This window comes from Mesoplodon densirostris, chromosome 11, assembly GCF_025265405.1.
Source record: "Mesoplodon densirostris isolate mMesDen1 chromosome 11, mMesDen1 primary haplotype, whole genome shotgun sequence".
Classification (NCBI taxonomy): Eukaryota; Metazoa; Chordata; class Mammalia; order Artiodactyla; family Ziphiidae; genus Mesoplodon; species Mesoplodon densirostris.
The window spans coordinates 44,972,807-44,993,879 of record NC_082671.1 but is presented as its reverse complement, the minus strand read 5'-3'; the positions used below and the strand labels follow the sequence as shown (position 1 = coordinate 44,993,879).

The window sequence follows — 21,073 nt, the reverse complement described above, 5'->3', positions numbered from 1 at the left end:
AGGGCGCGTGGGCTCTGTAGTTTGCAGCACGTGGGCTCTCTCGCTGAGGCTTGTGAGCTCAGTAGTTGTGGCACGGGCTTAGTTGCCCTGCAGCATGTGGGATCTTAGTTTCCTGACCAGGGATCGAACAAGCGTCCCCTGCATTGGAAGGCGGATTCTTTACCACTGGACAACCAGGGAAGTCCCTGGACTGGAATTTAATGTCGGAGAAGAGGAAATGTCTTGGCTTCAATGGGAGAAGGATGGAGTCTATAGAAAAAGATGGTGGTTTCTCCTCTCTCCAGGAATCTGACCACCCAGGTCACCATTTTGCCAGCCTGGTCTGGAGTCTCTGTTGGGTGTCCTGCTCCAGTTTGGAGACGGCTATTCTAGGTCTAGGTGGGTGGAGTTGGGAGATGAGGAGCAATTGTTTCAGGTGCTGGAGAAAGAGGCAGCCAGAGAGATGAGAGCTCCGCTCCTGTGTCAGGGAACATCCCTCATCTCCTTCCTTCAGCCAATACAGAGGAGCCTCATCCCTCAACCTGCCACCCCTAACCCCAGTCAGTGCCCTTCCCAAGGTAGCCTTCGACATTTGTACTCACACATTCTCACACCTAGGCATCCACTCTCCCCAGCCTCGGCGCTTCTCTCTCCTACCAAGCTTTTCTTCCTCTTTAGCCCTTCGACCCCAGCCTCACTGAGTGAGGGGCAGGAGCTTATAATGGCTTCAGTCAACCAGAGGTACTCACAGTGAAAGGACTCATTCTTTCACTCCCTAATCATCTCTATGAACCTGGGTTTCAGGAGCCAGAGAGGTAAAGAGGAAAGCTAATGTGTGGATCTGGAAGACAATGAAAAGAATTCTGGGGAAGGGGAGGTAAGGCCATTCCCATCCCTCACCAGAAACGGAGTCAACCAGTGAAAAGGTACCAATGCTGAAAGAGCACTTGGGCCACTGGAATGGGCAACGGAAAGCACCTGTGAGGAATTGCCTGGGAGTGCAGGGGATTCTTGGGGTCAGCACTCGGGATCACCCAGGACACACCCTAGTTCATCTTTGGCTTCTTTTCTGGCTAGTTTGTTCACTTTTTTGCTACCACTCTACTCTATTCTTGTATTTGGGGCTCTTTTCAAGGATTGCCAACAAAGTTTACTTCTAGATTCTCCACCTTTCTCTCTTCTGGCCTTAAGAAAACATATAAACATTTTTGAAGTTTTTTCCACTAGGAACTGCAGAAATGGATAAAAGGGATTTGTAAAGTAAGAAACTTGGGGTAGTTACAGAGTTATTTTAAGTCTTACTGGCTTGTGGTAGTAATCATCCTGGAGTCTCATCTAGCTCTACACTTGATTATCTCTTGGTTACTAACCATCAGCCTTTCAACCTATTTATATTCCTGGAGCTAGTGATCCTAAGTTTACTCCCCTCTTCAATAAAGAAGGCCCCATTTCTGTCCCATAGAGGTGCCATAGGAAGCATAATCCATACTACTAGGGATCAAGTGAGTCTATAAAGCTTAGGGAATCTTCAGGCAGAGCTATTGGTCTTGCTTCATTTCTCCACAGTTGGTCCCGTGTGATTACCCACTACCTTTCTGAAGCTACTCCCTAGCCAGCCCGTATCACCAGGACCTAAAGAATAACCCAAGTTTGAGTTCCATAAAAATATCTACTTTACTGACCATACAAGATTGTACGAGGATCAGATGAGATATGTCCAAGCAATATACACAAGTTGGCTGCCTTAAAGTATAAATGAACTGATTCATGAATTAATCAGATATAAACATGATTTATGATTATTTAGTATTGACCACCCTCTCTAACAATTACAATGTGGTTGAACAGCGATATGGTCCTGAGGGGCTGGGTGACCATCCATCTCTGCTTCTACCATGTGGAATCTCTATCCCAGCCCCATATTTAGAGTGCCAGGTCAGCATGTAACCCAGGGCCATTGTGTGGACAGTTTCAGTAGGACAAAGGCCCCAGCATAGCACAAGCTAGCAGCCCCTTTGGCTAGCTCCTGATGGCCCCCCTTCTCTCTCTTTCTCTGGTTATGCTTTGCTGACTGTTGACTCCTGGCAAAGCCCAGAACAATCACCAAGCTCTGAGTGCATCATCCCTCTCCCACTCATAGCACTTGGAAAAGACCAGGGCCCCCACATGTTAGAAATGGGGTAATCCAAGAAATAAAGAGTAAATACACCGGCCTATCCTGTCCTTTCCTCCTTCACTACTTTCTTTCCTGTGGAGTCAGATACAACTCCAAGCCAGGCAGACCAATGCTCACTATGGGTCAGGTCCTGTTCCAAGCACTTCATATGTGTTATCTCAGATACTGGTATTCCCTTGGATTGCACCTTCAGTTTATTCCCTAATTACTCTAGTTTACACCCTCTCCTTGGATGACTTCATCTAAGTCATCTCCTCCCTTGAAATTTATATCCATATATCTACGGAACGCTTTACCTACTTGGGTGTCCTGCTGACCACAAATTCAGCCTGTCCAAAACTGAACTAATTACTTTCCCCCATCCAAACATGCTTTTCCTTCTGTATCCCTTCATAGGTTGTCAGAAACCTATGTATCAATTTTCCTTCCCCCATCCTCTCACTCCCATCTAACAGTCACCAAAGTTCTATCAGTTCTACCTCTTGGATAGCTGAGCCCACACCATGTCCCACCTAACTCTAGTGGCCTTGGACCCTGCTTAACAGTTTCTAGTCTCATCCCCTCCAATTCATTCTCCATGTTGCTGTCAGCTTGATGTTTGTAAAAGTACCTGTAATTTGTCACTTCCCTGTGTTCCCTTCAACAGCTCCTGAATGCCTGAAAGACATTCTTATCAGGGCATACATGACTCTTCAACATCCAGCCTCAACTTTTCTAACTGCTCTCCGTATCTCCCTAGCGTGAAACTCTGGCAATACTGTGCTCCTTGTTGTTCCTCAAACACCCACTGTTTCATAACCCAGTGCTTTAGTCTAAGCTGTTCCCTGTACCTTGAATGTCTCTTCCTCTTTCTTCTGTCAGGTAAAATTCTATCACTTCCTAATTATTATGCATGGAAATGTTAAAGAGTTAATTACTTGTTCATTAGCAACGAGGCAGGTAAATCATCAGAATGAGGGTGAGTTTATCAGATGGATCGTCAGTATGTAAAAGTGAAACAATGCAAGCGATGACAGGTAAGACACTATACCCTGAGCAGGGAATAAAGTAATAGAGTTGTGTCTAAGTGACAGCGTGAGGGATGTGCAGTGATTGCTTCAGCTCTCAGGACCAAGGGGAACCGAGGGAGAAATCCTACAGAAACACAGTCCTGGAACTCTTCTCTCATTACTACCAAAATGCAAAGTATTGACAGAGCAGGACTTTACTGAAGGAAATGTCACCTTCACGCCTTTCCTCCTAGGCTTGAAAAGAATAGAAACCTCTCTTCTCACATACTAAGTAGGATGAAAAGGCTGGGCCAGGCTGACCCCTGGTGGAAGGAATGAGCTGTTGCATGCAAGAATCAGCACAAAACTCCCTTTTATAAATTTTTCAATTATTTTTTAAATATTTATTTATTTATTTATTTGGCTGCATTGGGTCTTAGCTGCGGCATGCAGGATCTTAGTTGCGGCCTGCGGAATCTTTCGTTGCGGCACGCGGGCTCTCTAGTTGTGGCACACGGGCTTAGTTGCCCCATGGCATGTGGGATCTTAGTTCCTTGACCAAGGATTACTACCGTGTCCCCTGCATTGGAAGTCTGATTCTTTTTTTTTTTTTTTTTTTTTTTTTTGCGGTACGCGGGCCTCTCACTGTTGTGGCCTCTCCCGTTGTGGAGCACAGGCTCCGGACGTGCAGGCTCAGCGACCATGGCTCACGGGCCCAGCCGCTCCGCAGCATGTGGGATCTTCCCAGACCGGGGCACGAACCCGCGTCCCCTGCATCGGCAGGCGGACTCTCAACCACTGTGCCACCAGGGAAGCCCGTAAGTCGGATTCCTAACCACTGGACCACCAGGGAAGTCCCAAAACTGCCTTTTCACTCATTCATTTATTCATTCAAAAATAGTGAACACTTACTCTGTACTAAGGGGAATACTGACACCCTGGAGCACAGATAACATGGGAGTTAAACCCCATTCTTAAGATTTCACGGACTTCCCTGGTGGCGCAGTGGTTAAGAATACACTTGCCAACGCAGAGGACACCGGTTCGAGCCCTAGTCCGGGAAGATCACACATGCTGCGGAGCCTGCGCGCCTAGAGCCCTGCTCCGCAACAAGAAAAGCCACCGCAAAGAGAAGCCCACGCACCGCAACGAAGAGTAGCCCCCACTCACCACAACTAGAGAAAGCCCAAGCGTCCAGCAACGAAGACCAAACGCAGCCCAAAATAAATAAATTTATTAAAAAGAAAAAAAAATCACAACCTAATGATGAGGTAGGTAGCTACCTCTTTAAATGTTCCCTCAGCAGCACTGGGGAGAAGGTAAGACCAGTTAGAAAGCCAGTGCAGCAGTCCAGGGGAAAAATAATGCGATAGGGATTTAATAACAATCGGATATGTGAAGTGAGGGAAACAAAGAAGTGAAGGACTTCCAGGTTTCTGGCCTGGGCAAAGGATTGGTTGTGGGTTGCAGTTCACCAGTCTGTGTAGAAAAATGAAATCAGCTTTAGACATGTTAAATTTGAGGTGACTGGGGGACATTCAGGTAGAAATGTCCAATAGGCTGTTGGATATACAGATCTGGAACTCCTGAGAGAAATATGGAGTAGAGATTTTGAGAGTTCTCCAATAGGTGATAGTGGATTCTGCCTTCGGGGAGAAGGCATTAGCTGAAATCTTGAGCAAACTCGGGTTCCCCCACCTGAGAAAACCAAATATTGAGTTAAACCTTCCATTGCCAGTCCTGAAAACACAAAACCAACACTTACTTAATATTTATTAGAACAACTGCCACTTACCCAGTGATTGCTATTTGTCAAGATGTATCCTAGGTAATTCTCTCGTTTAATTTTTACTACGGTCTGACGGCTAGACATTTTTGTTTTACAAGTAAGAACATTAAGGCTCACAGAAGTTAAGTGATTTGCTCAGACACACAGAGGAGCCGGGTTCGAATAATACAATTATTGTTTAATTCTGAAATCTATACCTTTAACCGTCTTGTTACACCATCTTTCTAAACGTCCTATTTAGTTACAACGTGAACAGCATTCCTCTCCGCGGAAAAATTGAATAAATTGTTCGGGATGCAACCAGAACAGAATTCACTAAAATGGCGGCTCCCTGCGGGGCGCTGGCTCCCTTACGTCATCACACTGCGCTGCTGCCTCTCGTGCACAAAGTGCTAGGGGAGCGGGCGGGCACATGGAGGGGTCTCAGCCAGTGCGGAGGGGGGCGAGGCGGGGCGGGGCAGGGGGCGTGCCCTGTTCATCCGTGGTGCAAGATGGCGCTGCCCTTTGGTCGTTCGCTGTGCTTGTGCCGCTGGGGAGCAAAACGCTTGGGGGTTGCCGCCGTAGATGCCCGCAGAGGTAGGATTATATCCTTTTACTCCCTTTTACTTCCAAAATAGTTTCCGTCTGTTATTCCTGGAGCCCGCTCGGAGAAACAACTCCAGCCCCTTCGACTCATTCCCCCTCCCCCACCGCGTTGGTCTTGAGATTCCAAACCTAGGACACTCTCTGGTTTCTTTAAATTCCAGCGCTTCCCCAGTCCGAGTTTTTCGGATCCTTGGGCTGCTCATACTAAAGCGCCCCCACTCTCTTACCCGCTTGACGTTCCGACTCTTCCGCGTTTCCTCGTGATCTCTTGACTGCCTGTTTCAGATCGGAATATGTACGTCACTTGTTCTAGAGTTCTAACGCACGTCATTATCCAGTCTCTTTGCTCTGCCCGCAGGCGTCAGTTTCAAACTGGAAGAAAAGACCGCTCACAGCAGCCTGGCACTCTTCAAAGGTGACACAGGTGTCAAATACGGCATGGTGGGATTAGAGCCCACAAAATTGGCCCTGAATGTGGAGCGCTTCCGGGAGTGGGCAGTGGTGTTGGCAGACACAGCGGTTACCAGTGGCAGGCACTACTGGGAGGTGACAGTGAAGCGCTCCCAGCAATTCCGGATAGGAGTGGCAGACGTGGATATTTCCCGGGATAGCTGCATCGGTGTTGACGATCGTTCCTGGGTGTTCATCTATGCTCAGCGCAAGTGGCACACCATGTTGGCCAACGAGAAAGCCCCTATTGAGGGCATTGGGCAGCCAGAGAAGGTGGGGCTGCTGCTGGAGTATGAGGCCCAGAAGCTGAGCCTGGTGGATGTGAGCCGGGTTGCTGTGGTCCACACACTACAGACAGATTTCCGGGGTCCAGTGGTGCCTGCTTTTGCCCTTTGGGATGGAGAGCTGCTGACTCATTCGGGGCTTGAGGTGCCTGAAGGCCTCTAGTATGTCGGTCACTGGAGTCCCTAATCACGCTCTTGGCCAGCCTCCTGATCCAAGTGTCTGAAACCTTTTAACTGTGCCCCAAGCAACTGCTAGGTCCCACAATTCAGTGATGGGTCCTCTGTGCAATATCTGTCATCTTCCTCTCCCCTACCTTGTGAAAGCTAGGCATACAGCTACCCTCTCCCCTCCCCCAGACTATTGCCAGTTTTCTAGGCTACCATGAATGTACTTTCTCTGACTTGCTTCCTTCAGTCTCTCTGCCTCCCTGTGCTCAGGACTTTCTCAGACTGTATTCAGTCCTAGGGTCTTACTTTTCAGCTTTGTTTGAATTTATTCATCACTGTGCTACTTCTCCTTCCCTTTGCCCACATGTAACCTGTTTGTTTTGGGGGCTCTACCGAATCTCTCCAGAGTAAATCCTTTCTACCTCTGGCTGGAGGAGTAGTGCAGTGAATGAGTTTGCCCTTTCTGTACAGCACATACAGAGTCTGGGCTCTGGCTCCCTCAGGTAGTGCTTTACTGACTGTGTCAGAATGAGAACAGAGCCCTCCTTGCCTAATACCTCAGTGTTACAGACTCTCAGCCCCAGACAGCTGCAGCTCTCCTCACCCTGAGTCCATCTGCCTTACTTTGCACACCTCTAACACCTGGTCAATCTGTTGCAATCATTGGACCAGTTACAGCCACGACCAAAGGGGAAGAGACGTGGGGATTAGTACTAGAAACTTTATTCTTGAGAAGTTCCATCTTCATTTCTGCTACAGTTGTAACTTCCAGAGGGAGGAGGGAGGCCTGAAGTCTTGCACAATCCATTTTGGGGCCTGTTCAGACCAAAGCACTTGTCCCCACTTGGAGCAGAATACACTTAACCTAAAGCAGTATTTGGGATTGAAGAAAACCTAGTGGGGTGAGTATGTATGTGAAATATGTATTCTTTGGGCTCTGTATGACCCTGTGGTTCCATCTTACTCTACCTTTATGATGGTGATGCAGCTGGATGGCCCTAGGGGAGAAAGAGAAAGACTGGGTCTAGCAAAATAATAATTTGTGTAATTAAAGTTTATTTGAGCACAAAATACTTTCTCTGTCTATAAAATTGCTGTTAGCAGTAGCAGCACTTCCTGGCCAAGGGGGGCAGATCTCTCCAGACGACTAAAGCCTGGTGCATAGCTCCTCTCTTTCTCTGTGGATATATAGATGTGTGTGGTGGCTAGAGCCCCTTACCAGAGTATCTCTCTCTCATAATGGCATCTTCAGAGAGAGGAAGAGGGGACCTGCGTGAAGACCTGGGATGATCTGGAGTGGGCTAAGCCATTAGGCTGTCCCTTAAAGAAGCCCACAATCTTCATGGATAGCTCTACTGCAGGAGTCCACAAAGGCACTTCTCTATACTCTGTCTGCCAAGGGAATGGGGTATTTTGACTCTCACTGAAAGCACTGCCCCCCCTACCCCACCCCCTTGAAGCAGTGCGGCCCTCTGTAGCATGATTGGTGGTTATATGTTAAGTGTGTGGCCAGTTCGTGCTTTTTCTTGTGCAGGGACTGTGCATGCCCCATGCTCACACCATGCTCTCTAAGTTCTCTTTGGACAGGGCCTCAGCTGCTGCTTCAGCCTGAGTCTCAGATGGTGAGTATGAGTCCTGGTAATCTTGGAGCAGTTTAACCACCTCCAGGTGGTTGAACTGCACAGCATCATCCAGGGGGATGTTGCCCCACCTGAGAGGAGGAACAAAGACCATGATCAGGCAAAGAAGACACCAAGAGTGCCCTGGTTATATACGTAACTGTGGTGGCTGGAGGGCTGTGGTGGAGAAGCTGCTGTTCACCTCCCTTCCCCCCACTTTCAGCTTAATCCTACTCACCTGTCCTTGACAAAAGGATTCACTTTGCAAGCCTCAATCAGGAATTTAACAACTTCAGTGTGGCCTAGGAATATGGGCAGAAGGAAAATGAGAGGGTATAGATCCTGACCCTTTTGGTGTTAACATTAGTACAGACCCTTGGCAGCTGGAGTCTGAACTAAAAGGGGAGGGGGGAAAGGCCTCTTCCCATTTCCGCTCCCTGCAGCACCCAGTTAAGAGCCTGCAAACTGAAGCGCATCTGGACAAAACTAGTTGCTGCCCTTGTAACCTTGAGGGCACATACAATGGGGGGTACTCTTAGTAGAAGAGAAAGGTCTTAGGATCTGCTTCCTCTCTTATTTAACCTTCAGATACCTTCAGCTGCAGCAACATGCAGGGCTGTGCGGGAGTCATAGTCTTTCTGTTCCATGTCCATGGCTGACAAGGCAAACCTAAGAGGAGTGGAAAGTAGCTGGAGTTACCCAGATCAGCCTAGAATCACTGGTATCCTTTCTGAAGTGGGGTCAGACTGGATGAGTTCCAGAAAAAGCAAAACAGAGCTTATGCCAAGATGTGTAGACCGTGTACAGTCTGTGTTCTCTATCCAGATGAGACTTACTCCTACGTCAGAGAGATGGGAGTGTGATGGTTCCAGAAACATCACTGCCTACCTGTAGTAGGTGCCCAGTACATATTTGTTGATGTTGGTAATCCATTTGAGGCAGGGTCCTTACCAGCCTCCTAGGACTCTGCTTTTAACGCCCAGGTTAATCATAACAGTGGCTACCATTAAGTTCTTATCACATGGCAGTCACTGTACTTTTTAAAAAAAACTCATTTAAATGTAGTCTCTGACCATTCAGTCTGACTCTAAGGCTGAAGCACTTAACTATATTGCTATGTCGATGGCTAATGAGATCTCTGACTAGGAGTATTTCATTGTGTTTATTTGGTCAGAGTAGAAGTACCTTCGAAGAGCTGAGACATCTCCACTATAGGCAGCAAATAACAGGTTCACCACAGTCTTGTTCTGGAAAACAAATCATACCCACCTGAGATTAACTGTGACTTTGAACCCACCCATGCCCAGCTCTACCCTGTCACCCTCCCCCATGGATGCTTAGCCAAGGGTTTTACTGAAGTGTTACGGAATGTTCTCTTCTGAAATAGTCTTACAAGCCACCTGGGGTTTTCCTTACCCGGACTTCTCCTCCTTCACGCCGTGGGTCTAATTTCCGAGCGCAGTGCCTCAGATCGTCATAGTTGTGGAAATTGAAGAGAGATACCAACTTCTAGAATTGTAAGGCAAAAAGATTGTTTACTTCCTCCCTGCACTTAGTAGGAGCTCAAAATTGCTTTATTTTCTCATTCAAAAATATTAAGTACTATATGCAAAGTGACTTACTTGGCAGAAGCTGACACCCCTGTAGCTGTTCCCCAGCTTGTCCAGGGGAGGTGACAGACACATCATTCCCATGATATTGGGTACCACCAGGAGGATGGCTCCTGACACAGCTGACTTGGCCGGCAGGCCCACCTTGGGGACAAAGTTGGAACTGCGGATGAGCAAGAGGTGCCCCAAGTCTGTGTTAACAAGTCTATCCCAAATGACTTCATGGGCAAGGAAGGCCACACCCATCTCAACCTTTTGGCTTGTTAGTTAGCTTTTCTTACTCCTGTCCTCCCCTGCCCCCTCTTAAATTTATGGCTTCAGTAAGGAAATACTTACTGAGTATCTACTCTGTGCCTGATGATGTGCTAGGACTAGGACAAGGTCTCTCAGTTAACTTACATTTTGGTGGTAGGACAGAGACAATAAATAGGTAAACAAATAGACAAAAATAATCACAACTTATGATAACACGTTAGAAAAAAAAGGAGGGTGCTGTGATAGAGAATGATGTGGGAGGGAGAGCCCAGTGGAGAGAGGGTGGTCAGAAAAGCCTCTCTGGAAGTGACCTCCTGTATGAGACCTGGAAGAGAATCACCAGCCATGTGAGGGGCGGCAGAGGAGTGGTTCTGAAGTTGCACTGTCGTGTGTTTATGTGTTTGAGGGGCTTACTGTGTTTGACAAACTCCCCTAAGGATTCTTGGCCTAATTGCCCGGCTGGAAGTTAGTGAGTGCGAGGCAGGAACAGGTGTCCACCTCTCCACCTTCAGAGACTCGGTGTCCCCTTTTCTTGGCTCTGGGCTCATGGCAAATGGATGGCAGGGCCAGAATCACTCACATGGAAAGCAAACTGGCCCGAGAGGTCATACATGCCGCAGGAGTGCATGAGGCTGAGGGTGTTGCGCACTGCTTCAGCGCTCAGCACGCTCTCGCCTGTGATGGGGCAGATCCCGCCATTGGCCAGGGTGGCTGCCATGACACTGCCTGATTCACAGGTCACCTCCACGGAGCACAGCTGCGGAGACGAGGCAGAGGTGAGGGTCCAGTGTGGGCCTGAACGCCGTGCTCTGAGGTGTAGAGCCATGTTCTTGACAGCCTGATCCTTCAGTAAGTTCCCCCTGGTGTTTCTGAAGGATGCCAGAACCACTGGAGATGAGGATCCCTCTTGTGGGTCAGAGCAAGGAAGGCAGTGTGTCCCGTTCCCTTGGCACTGGGCTGAATGGTGGCATCTGCTTACCTGGAAGTAGAGATCCAGGGCAGCCATCATGTCCACCCCTTCAGGAAAGCACTGCAAGGAAGAAGAGGGGAGAGCGTTTCTCTCAGGCCATCAGCAGTCCCTGTCACCCTGCCAGTACCTCAGCCGAAGTCTCCAGCCCCCACTGCCCTTCCACCAGCCGCAGAATACCCAGGGGTTACCTTCTTTTCCTTTAGATAATAGCCGATGGCATAATTCCGATCCCCTGTTTCCTTCTCTGACTGGAATCTGAAGGAAACACCCAATTGAGTACTTGACATTTGAGGGATGGGTGTGAGAAGGGGGAAAAAATACCTTCCCGGAGGGAGACAGAACTAGATCCCACATGTCAAACTAAAGCAGCCCCTTTATTAATTCTCATAGTTACACTGGAGAAAACTTCTGAACCTGAGAAAGCACTGGGTCCAGCTTTATTGTAAAGTGTGAAAAACAAAACCAAACCCAAAATGGTCTAGTCATCTAGTCTAGGAAAATGAGGTTTTTGGCTTTGAGAGGCTTGGCAAGAAAGGGCCCAGGTGCAAACTCTCACACTGTCTTTCTCCTTAAGTACCAAATAGAAATGGAACAAATCCTTTTACAAAGCAAACAAATGTCGATGAAGGGGCTCAGAGGAAGCTGAAAGGCCAAGGCTCCCCTGGGATTTCTTCTTCCTAAGATCCTCTCTATCCTCCTCCATTCCCTGCCCCCCACATACGTGTATACACACACACACACTCAAACACACCCCCCCCACACACACATTCAGCCAATCCTGTGAACAGGGCCTTACGTGGCATTGCTGAAACCCATGTATTCATTCCCAGCCATTTTATTCAGATACTGCAAGACCTGGAAGAGAAAAAGGGGCATGGGAGGCACCCCATGCATAAGGACCCCTAGTAAACATATAGGCTGTTTAACCCTTCTGCACTCCTCAGTCCTTATCCCAGCAGGGACTTCAGGAGGCTTTCTTCCCTCACACCAGCAGATTCCTACACCTCTGGAAATAAGGCTTCTAGTATGGGCTGGTGCACCATCAAAGTGGGGTTAGAGCCAGGCACTGGGGCAGCTGGAATGGACAACGTGCCATGGAGAAAAGCAGCCAGGGGCTGAGCAGGGAGGGAACTTACAAAATCAAACTTCTCTGCTTTGTTACAGTCCATCTGCAAGGAGACAAAAAGAGATATCAGTATTCTAAGCTTAGGAGGATGACAGGGAGGGTCAGAAGGATGTAGTGGAGATAAAGTGTTGGATTGGTTTTGCTACTGGGCGTGTGTTGCATTTTACAATTTTTTTTTTTTAACAACTGAGACTTTTTTATATCCATGCATACCTAGTGATCTTAAAAACCAAATCATTTAGATTTTATTATTAGGTAATGAGTGCAGATAAGCTCACCCCAGTTATGAGTCTCACCCATCCCTGAGTCTCACTCTCATTTCCATTCTCAATGCCAACCCTCATCCCTGACTCCCACTTTCATTTTCCTGATTCCAATCCTGTTCCCAAGCCCCACCCCTATTCCTGGTCCCCATCCTCATTCCTTACACCCCAGGCTGGAGGCTTCCTCTATCCTACCCCTGACTCCCATGGCCATTTCCAAGACTGGAGTGAGTGATGGGAATGGGAGGACGGTGTGTGTTGCATACATTATAATATTCAATTATATCAATTATATTGATAACTGAAATAAAGCTAAAGATCTTAGCTGAGAGTCAAGTCAGTAGGGCCTGTTTAGATGGGAACAGGATGAGGCAGGTCCCAGATACAGGGCTGTAGATAGAGCTATCCCGGAGCAAGCAAGGGGAGAGCCTGAGCCTGGTCCATCCCCCACCCCCCCAATTGCTTCCTGTATTCATCAGCTATAGTGTCAACACCACAGGGACTCTGACACTTGGGTCCCTGGGGGGAGGGTTCCTAACACCACCTTCCCCAGGAAGGGCTGTGATTGGCTCTGGATTGTTGCTGCCCACACTGCTCTCAGGTTCTTGCTCAAGCCCTGGGAGACCTACAGCTGACAGGCTGGCCAGACACCCTTGCTCAAGGCCAACTCACAGCTCCAGGTGACGTGAATAGCTGCCCTGTTCTGGCCATTCACCCTTCTTTCCATGTGTCCCTCACCCAGAAGTGGCCAATCAGTACCTAACAGAGCTGTCCTCCCCCTGTGTGTGGCATTTGGTCCTTGGTGCTAGGCTGGGGTCAGGACCTGCTCACTTCCCTCAGAGCCAGGAAGCTCTGGGCTCCAGACTCATGGGTAGGAGCTGGGATACAGTTCCTTTTACTAACATCCTCAGCATAATTTGTGAGTCCCTGCTGTGTCTTCACTGCCTCCTGGGCACCCTCAAAGGAATCAAGTCCCCACCAATCTCCCTGGAGAGACAGGCAGATACGAGGGATATAGGAACAAGGGGGTTTAGACAACAGTACCTTCCAGAAGGCTAGGGTGGCACTGACCTTGATCAGGGAGCTCACAACAATGGCACCAGCATTGACCATGGGGTTATGGGGGATTCCTGGGGAAATACAAACCACCCAGAGTCTTACCAGCCACTGAGCAAAACCTTTACCGCCTGCCCGCTCTGTAGGGTAAATGGGAAAGATCTCTTTGCTGGGGAGGATGGAGTGACAGAGCTGATCAGGAAGGGCAGAGAAACACACACCCTTGGGAGGAGGGTAGGGTAAGAAGGGGGCATCTATGAGTCTGGTCTGAGCCCAGGGAGTGCTCACCTTCCTCATTGAGGGAGAGCTTGTTGTAGCGCAGGCCGCTGGGCTCCTTGCCCACGAACTTGTGCACGTAGTCAGTGCCTAGGGTGCTTATGGAGATGGCATAGGTGAGGGGCTTCACACAGGACTGCAGGCAGAAGGGGATCTTTGTGTGGCCCACGGAGTGCCTGGAGGCAAGCAGGTGCCATGAAAGGGGTCGGACTATGCTCTGCCCGTGTGCCCTGCCTCCCCTTCCTCACCCAGCATCTCACCGCTGACCATCCACAGTGCACAGAGAAACGCCCCACAGATCTGGATTTGACTTGGCCAGCTGAGGGATGTAGGCCGCCACCTGGGTATGATTGGGTAGAGAAAACAGAGACAGGATGAAGCCATGGATGTGGAGAGGGGGAACAGAGCTGAGGTTCAGGTCAGGAGAATCTTTTAGACAAAAGCTAAAATTCTGTCTTCTGCAAGACAACAGGGTTCCCTCCTGCCTGTTGTTCCTAGAGACACCCAAGCCTTAAGTCCTAGAAGGCCTTATATTTCTGCAGCCCCACTCCTATAGAGATGGCAGTAAAGCCCATGGAAGGTACAAAGAGAATTCTGGGGCCAGCTTCCCTTTTTTGCGCTTAGGCTTAATTACCCTGTAGGTCTCTTTCAAAGTTCTATTGAATCCTTGTCAGCTGTCTCCATAAAAACTTCAGATTCGGGCTTCCCTGGTGGCGCAGTGGTTGAGAGTCTGCCTGCCAATGCAGGGGACGCGGGTTCGAGCCCTGGTCTGGGAAGATCCCACATGCCGCGGAACAACTAGGCCTGTGAGCCACAGCTACTGAGCCTGCGCGTCTGGAGCCTGTGCCCCGCAACAAGAGAGGCCACGACAGTGAAAGGCCCGCGGACTGCGATGAAGAATGGCCCGCACTTGCCGCAACTAGAGAAAGCCCTCGCACAGAAACGAAGATCCAATACAGCCAAAAATAAATAAATAAATAAATAAATAAATAAGCAGTTTCTTAAAAAAAACACTTCAGATTCCCTCACCTGCTCCAGAAATCACAGGTAAAATACATAAAGCCCTTGTCCCCATTTTTAGAGGTTCTGCTTCTCATCACTCATCCACTGGATTTCCAGCCTCAGGAAATCTCTGAGAAGCAAGGTATATCTGGTCCAGGGCCCTTGCCCATCCCTCAGTCCCCTGGCCCTCACTTTGCCTCCAGTGAGCTCTTTGGCATCCTCAAAGATGCGGTCCACATGGCTCGTGAACTCCTCAAAATCAGGAATGACGAACTTCTTTCGGAATGCCTGGGTCAGGAGCACGATGTTCCTGCTCACACACCTGGATCCCAGACACGATTGGGTTAGGGGGCTGGAGAGATGCAGCTGTGACTCACTCTGGAGCCATGGAAGTTGGGAACAAAGAAAGTGTGAGTGGTCATCGGGTTTGGGACCAACAGCTGTGTAACCTTTGACATATCACTTGATCTTTCTGGGTCTTAAGTTTCTATGCCTCTAAAATGAGGGGTTGTAATGATATGGAAAGATATTCCAAGACACAGTGTCTTGGGATAGGAGAAAAAATAAATACCTGAATAATATGTATGCTAGGTCATCTTTATATTTTAAATCTTAAATTATACAAGTATGTTTACATATATTCTTATATATGTATGTAAATGCTTAGGACATTATCTAGAAGATATCTACTAATCTGTTAACAACGTTTACTTCTGGGAAAAGGGACAGGGATAGGGGAGAGAGGGAAAGGAGAACATGTATTTCTCTGTTGCTTGAACTTTTATAATAAGTATAGGCATATATATGTGTTACTTGTGTAACAAATAAGTAATAAAGTTGAGGGGTTGAATTATCTAATCCCCAGTATCCCTTCCTGCTGTCAAAAGCTGTGTCCAAAGAACTGCTTTGAGAGCAGTGCCCTTGTTTCCGGGGCCCTCACTTTCGGAAGAGATCTCGGTCCAAGAGGCCACCACTGCTGGTCTCTCGAACCATGCGGCGCATCTGGCTGATGCAGTCCCGGAGCCGGGGATCTGACGTCTGCAGTCCAGTGGCCTTCAGTGCCTTCAGGGGAAAGAAGCCTGGTAAGGTCAGCTACAAGGACAATAATCCAATCCTAATCATTTTTCCCAATGGATAACAATTAACTCAACCCCAACTACTACAACAGGTGGAAGAAATGGGTTTGCAGACCAAGAAAGGATGGAATATAACAGTTTTGAAGGCTAATAGGGGTTTCCTGCCCTTTTTCATCAAGGCAGCTGGTTTCTGAACCCCTTGGGTCAAAGTCCCAAACCAAAAAGATAGGCTGAGTCAGAGGGTTGAATCATCCCACCTGGGGCAGGGATGGGATTGCCTCATCGGCCTAGGCATCTGCTATCATCAGCTATTCTTCATCCTCATGAAGCAACCCATTAGCTGCCCTGTTACTTGTCCTACCTTCCTTTCCCCAGTTTCCAGAGATCCTAAGGGATCAGTGTTCTGAGCAGGTAGAGAGGAACTTACAGTAGTGAACTTGTGGATAGGGATTCGTTCCTGTCCCTCAGCAATAGTGTAGAAGAGCAGGTCACCCAGACGGGACAGCATGCCACTCTCTGACGAATCACTGTTTGGGGGCAGAGAGAGACAGGGGAGGAGGACAGGAACCTGAGAACTCCTCCCTGCTCCTCCTCCTAGAACAAGGGCTTATCAGCAGGTAGGTGTCCTCAGTCTACACCTTCTCCCTGAAACCATCTGATCTATCCCTATAATTCCAACCTTCACATCGGTCCTGAGAAGTCTTAAATTCTATTCTCTAACTTTCTTTTGTTCCTAAACTTCAGACATTTATTTCTAGTTGCCTTCTAAATACTTCCATTTCTAGATGTCCCATAGGCACTGCAGACTCAGCATGTCCAAGCCTGAGATCATCTTGCCTCCCTCCCTCTGCTCCTCCTCTTGTGATTCCCATTTGGATTAATAGCATTACCACTTACCCGAGGGGACCAAGCCGGAAATGTGGAATCATTTGGATAATTCCCATACCTTACGTTCATAACCAATATTGGATGAATCTATCTCCATAATGTCTCTCAAATCCACCCTCTTTTCTTCTCTTCCCCTGTGCTAGCATGGTGCTGTAGAAAGAACCAGAGTTTGCCTTTAATAGCTGTGATCTTAATATGGATAGTAAGCCAGGTTATTTAATAAAGCTGAACCTGTTTCCTCATCCCTAAAATGAGGGTTTAACATCTGCTTCACGTGGGTGATGCGAGGTTTAATTTAAATGCCATTCCATGAAAAACCATCTTTTCACAAAGTAGATGCTCAGTAGCTCCTTGTTGTCTGTTACCTATCTGCTCCTACACTCTCTTGACTTGCAACCCATCTTCCACAATGTGCCAGTTATCTTTCTAAAACTCAAATATCATTTCTCTACTCAAAAACCTTTGATAGCTCCCCAGTGCCTACAAAATAAGTTCTTATTTCTTGGTATGGCATTCAAGGCTCTTTAAAACCTGTCAACATTCCTTTCCTATTCTCCACCATGCCCCCATACTCCAGTTATGCCAGGTAATAAACAGGTGGCTCCCCAAATGGCCTAGGCACTGTCAGGCTTCCTGGCCCTTGTTGTTTACACTGAAACTTCTGCATGGAAAGACCTTTTCCTCCTTCACCTGCACAGTCCTGCTCATCCTTCAAGGTCCAGATCAAATGTTACTAACTCTGTAAAGCCTTCCCCAAACTTCTTGATTTTGCTTATGCTGCTGGTATGACACAACATACCATCTTATTGACAGAAGACAATCTCCCTTGCTCCACTGTTATATCTTCGTGTTTTATACATCTTTGTTTTCCTAGAATTGAGCAAAGTCCCTAGCACACTATGGATCTTCAATAAAGAATCACCAAGTTACATTTCTAGGAATATCCCTGTTCCCTAAAGTATCTCTCTCACTGGATTATAGCACCTAAAAATACAGGTACTAAAGATTTTTTTGATCTTCAAGATTTCTCCTATTAATTTGTTAACAGATTTAGAGTAATTATTTTATAAGCTCATTCCAAATATGACAACTATTTGAGATTAGACCCTTCAAAACCCTTAGATCCAACAATTTGACTTCCAGGTATTTACCATATAAGTGTATTCACGTACCTACAAGGTAACATATTCACAGTCATTCATTGCATTGTTAGTAATAGTAACACTGGAAACAACCTAAATGTGCATCAACGGGAACTGGTTAGGTAAATCAGGGTATATTCATATGATGGAATATTATGCAATGTAGAAAAAAGAAATGAGGGTGTGCTTTAAGTATTGATATGGAATGATCTTTAAGATGTAATATTAACTAAAAGAAGCAAGCTGTAGAACAGCGTTTATAGTATGGTACTATTTATGCTTAAAAGGGAACATATATATGTATGCTTTTTCAGGCACAAAATATTTCTGGAAGGACATATAAGAAACTGGTAAGACTGATTTAGCTCCCTCTAGGGAGATGAAGCAGGTGCTGGGCAAAAGAAGCAAGAGGGATACTTCCCACTATATATCTTTTTATATATTTTGAATTTTGAATCATACAAATATGTACATTTTACCTAATGGATACGATATATTGATATATGATTATGAATATATTATCTATTGAAACAATGCATTTAAAAATAAAAAGCCTCTCAAGGAACTTGGCATAGACTAGGCATGTGTGTGTTTTGGGCCAGGAGGAATACCAGGAGAGGGGGGAGTTCTTCTGTTTCTGAAGAAATCCAGTTGTTATAATGAGGCTGGTGCCTATAGAGAGGAAAGGATCCATGTGGTGGCAGAGGAAGGGAGGAAAAAGCTATCTGAGGAATAACTCAAGAAGGAAAGTACGCAGGAATATTTTGAGGCCAGGTCTCCTTGCCTGGAAAATGAAGGAAGACAGGAAACAATGCCACACGGCTGAATGTATCACAAGCATTTTAAAAAAAATTGCATACCCTTTGATCAAGATATGGATTGATCTGCAATATAATGTTGGGGGTGGGGTAAGGTGCAGAATAATATGTATAGTATGATACCATTTGTAAAAAGCAGGAATAATATCAACATATATTTGCTGATATATGCATAATATATCTCTAGAAGGTTATACAAAATATCAGTGACATATCTCTGGGGAGCAAAATTTCCTAGGAATTTAAGAAATAATTGAACAAGTGCATAAGAATATGTAGTAACCAAATTGAAGATTGGTTAAATAAACTGTGATACCTCATACAATGGAATCTTAAAATGGCAAAATGGCAGCCATTAAAATGACATCATGCATGCCCACATTAAATCATATTAACAGCTGTTCATAAGTGGGAAATACAGGCTACCAAAGAATAGGAATACTATGATCCTATTTTTGTTCAATTTTATATATACATATAGAGTATATATATGGGTTTAAATCATGGATATATATTAAATATGGATATATGGTTCCCTCTAATATTGGGATCTTGATTTTCTTCTTGATACTCTATTTACCTGGTTTTTCTTTAATAATTAGAAATAAAATTAAATATTAAAGAAACAAAACAGTAACCTAAATAACAGGGCATTTTCTCTTTGCTGCCCTCCTTATCCACCAAGAACACTTCCCCTCATGGTGTCACACTCCCAGAATCCATCCCCCTCTATGCCCTCAACTCCTTCTGCCCAAAGGAGCATTGGTCCAAGGCCTTTACCAAGAAGTCCCTGGGAGCACAGGCAGCAATAGGCAGGAGGATTAAGGTTCCTAAAAACAATTCCAATTGTAAATCAATTATATGCCAATTAAAACAACAGCAACAACAAAACAAACCACTTCCATCACCTGACACCACAGGGTAAGGAAGGGTGTGTGTGGAGGAACCAGGGATGCTTCTTGCTCCCCATCCCACAGAAGGTGTGAGGGTGAGGGAGGTTAAGCCTTTTCTCTAACCCACCACCATTTCTCCCAAGGTGATTATTTGGGAAAAATCAGGATGGAGAGTAGACCAGGAGAGAGAGGGTTTATTCTTTAAAGTTTAAACATTTTGTGTCTCCTTGAGAAGAGGCTGATGGAAAAGTACAGCATAATAACAATTCTCATTAATAATAAATAGATAATACCTTATTGGATGTTACCTGTCCAGGACAGGGACTCCAGTGGTGGTGAGGTAGAGGACAGAGTAGTCTGTCTGGCTACTTTAATTATGGTGTGCATGTCTTTCTGAATGTCATCAGTAGATATCAATGACAAGGGAGATGGTCCATTTCCTGTTCCTGCTATAAAAAAGCAGGGGCTACTTGGATAGTGTCTATGTTGGCTTCTGGGGAGGACAAAATTTCCTGCTCAGCTCCGTCTCTGCGTCTCGAAGAAGCTCAGCCACCAAGTGTTCCAGGGTGGTGGGGGAGAGAGGTGCAGCCTCTCTCTCGGGCAGAGTAAGAACCCAAGGGAAGAGAACCCCTTAAATCAGGGAGCCGCCTGAGCAGCACATAAAACGGCTCTGACTGGCTCTGGTTTGGGAGATCTGCGTCTTATGATTCTCCCCCCATTATAAAGATTTTCCTCCTTCAAAAACCAATCGGAGAACCACCCTTATTCTACAGATTAGGGAGCCCTGATAACGCACACGCCCAACACATACGCAAGTATCTGCGCACTGAAACACAGATAGACCACACACAGACCCAAGAACACTGGGACTCGAGGCAGGCTGTTCTATACCCACGCATTCCCTAATATACACACGAGGACAGGGGAGAGAAGGAGGGTTAGGATGGGCGGTGCGCACACGGCCCTGCACTCAGACACGCGCACCAAGCAACACTCCGCACCCACCTGCGTTCCCAATTAAGTACGCACCTTGGACAGGCACCATCCCGAGGACCGACCTGCCCAAACGCCTTGCCGGGCGGACGGCACGTTACCGCCCGAGCGCGGCGGACCCAAAGCCCCAAATCTAAAGGAAAAGGCATCGCAGGCCAGTAAGCGAGGAGATGAGAAGGGAGATACGATGCGTTCCTTGGGGAAGGGGACTCGGAAGCTAGTGGGAACGACAGTGAGAGTGCCTGTCCTCTGCCCCTGTCCCGCGAGCCTTACTGATCCTGGTGCTGCGGCTGGTGGCTGTGTGGCGTCTCCCTGCCCTGCGCCGTGGCCTCACTGAGGTGGTGCCGTACGCCTCCGCCAAGGAGGGGGCTCCGGCTCAGGTGACCCCAGCCTCCCCGCCGGCAGTAACTGCCGGCCCCGCTCAGCGCACTCTGCAGAGCCTTGATGGAGCGCATCCGTCCAGCGCGCCGCCCGCTCGGCCAGAGCTCCCAGGGGTTCTGAGCGGTGGTTGGAGGGAGGGGCGGAGGAAACGCGGACCAGGTGGGGCGAGCTAAGCAACGGAGTGCAGGACCTGAGGGGTGGAGAGGAGAGGCCCGGTGGGTGGGGTTGGAGCAGGAGGAGGGGTCGGTCCCTACAAGGCTCGGTACACTGCCAGGTGCACCCAAT

General features: G+C 47.4%; 2 protein-coding genes across 4 annotated transcripts; one reads left to right on the top strand and one right to left on the bottom strand.

Annotated features, from left to right (window-relative positions):
• The first annotated feature begins 5,406 nt into the window (after positions 1–5,406).
• On the top strand, positions 5,407–9,067 carry SPRYD4 (SPRY domain containing 4). Of its 2 annotated transcripts, XR_009533777.1 has the most exons (3): positions 5,407–5,509; positions 5,877–8,042; positions 8,628–9,067. XR_009533777.1 is itself a non-coding variant. In XM_060112267.1 (2 exons), exons 1-2 carry the CDS (start codon positions 5,425–5,427, stop codon positions 6,413–6,415), a joined length of 624 nt encoding a protein of 207 aa, XP_059968250.1. In that variant the 5' UTR covers positions 5,407–5,424; the 3' UTR covers positions 6,416–8,284. The 2 variants fall into 2 exon arrangements, 1 of the variants encoding a protein (XP_059968250.1); XM_060112267.1 differs by lacking the exon at positions 8,628–9,067 and having other exon boundaries at positions 5,877–8,284.
• On the bottom strand, positions 7,359–20,940 carry GLS2 (glutaminase 2). 2 transcript variants are annotated; one of them, XM_060112266.1, is made up of 18 exons: positions 20,681–20,940; positions 16,101–16,200; positions 15,538–15,659; positions 14,790–14,919; positions 13,856–13,935; positions 13,608–13,771; positions 13,335–13,393; positions 12,011–12,043; positions 11,671–11,729; positions 11,063–11,129; positions 10,884–10,934; positions 10,485–10,661; positions 9,662–9,793; positions 9,456–9,548; positions 9,225–9,286; positions 8,632–8,708; positions 8,278–8,341; positions 7,359–8,131 (listed from the first exon to the last, which is right to left on the bottom strand). In XM_060112266.1, exons 1-18 carry the CDS (start codon positions 20,860–20,862, stop codon positions 7,975–7,977), a joined length of 1,809 nt encoding a protein of 602 aa, XP_059968249.1. In that variant the 5' UTR covers positions 20,863–20,940; the 3' UTR covers positions 7,359–7,974. The 2 variants fall into 2 exon arrangements, with proteins under 2 accessions (XP_059968249.1, XP_059968248.1); XM_060112265.1 differs by lacking the exon at positions 10,485–10,661.
• Between the last annotated feature and the right edge of the window lie 133 nt (positions 20,941–21,073).

Bases quoted from the DNA above. Each gene is read 5' to 3' on its own strand.
- SPRYD4 (XM_060112267.1), top strand. From the start codon at position 5,425: ATGGCGCTGCCCTTTGGTCGTTCGCTGTGCTTGTGCCGCTGGGGAGCA. The intron at 5,510-5,876 runs GTAGGATTATAT...CTCTGCCCGCAG, and splicing joins CGCCGTAGATGCCCGCAGAG to GCGTCAGTTTCAAACTGGAA.
- GLS2 (XM_060112266.1), bottom strand. From the start codon at position 20,862: ATGCGCTCCATCAAGGCTCTGCAGAGTGCGCTGAGCGGGGCCGGCAGT. The intron at 15,660-16,100 runs GTAAGTTCCTCT...TTTCCCCTGAAG, and splicing joins CTATCCACAAGTTCACTACT to GCACTGAAGGCCACTGGACT. The intron at 13,936-14,789 runs GTGAGGGCCAGG...AATCATACCCAG, and splicing joins AAGAGCTCACTGGAGGCAAA to GTGGCGGCCTACATCCCTCA.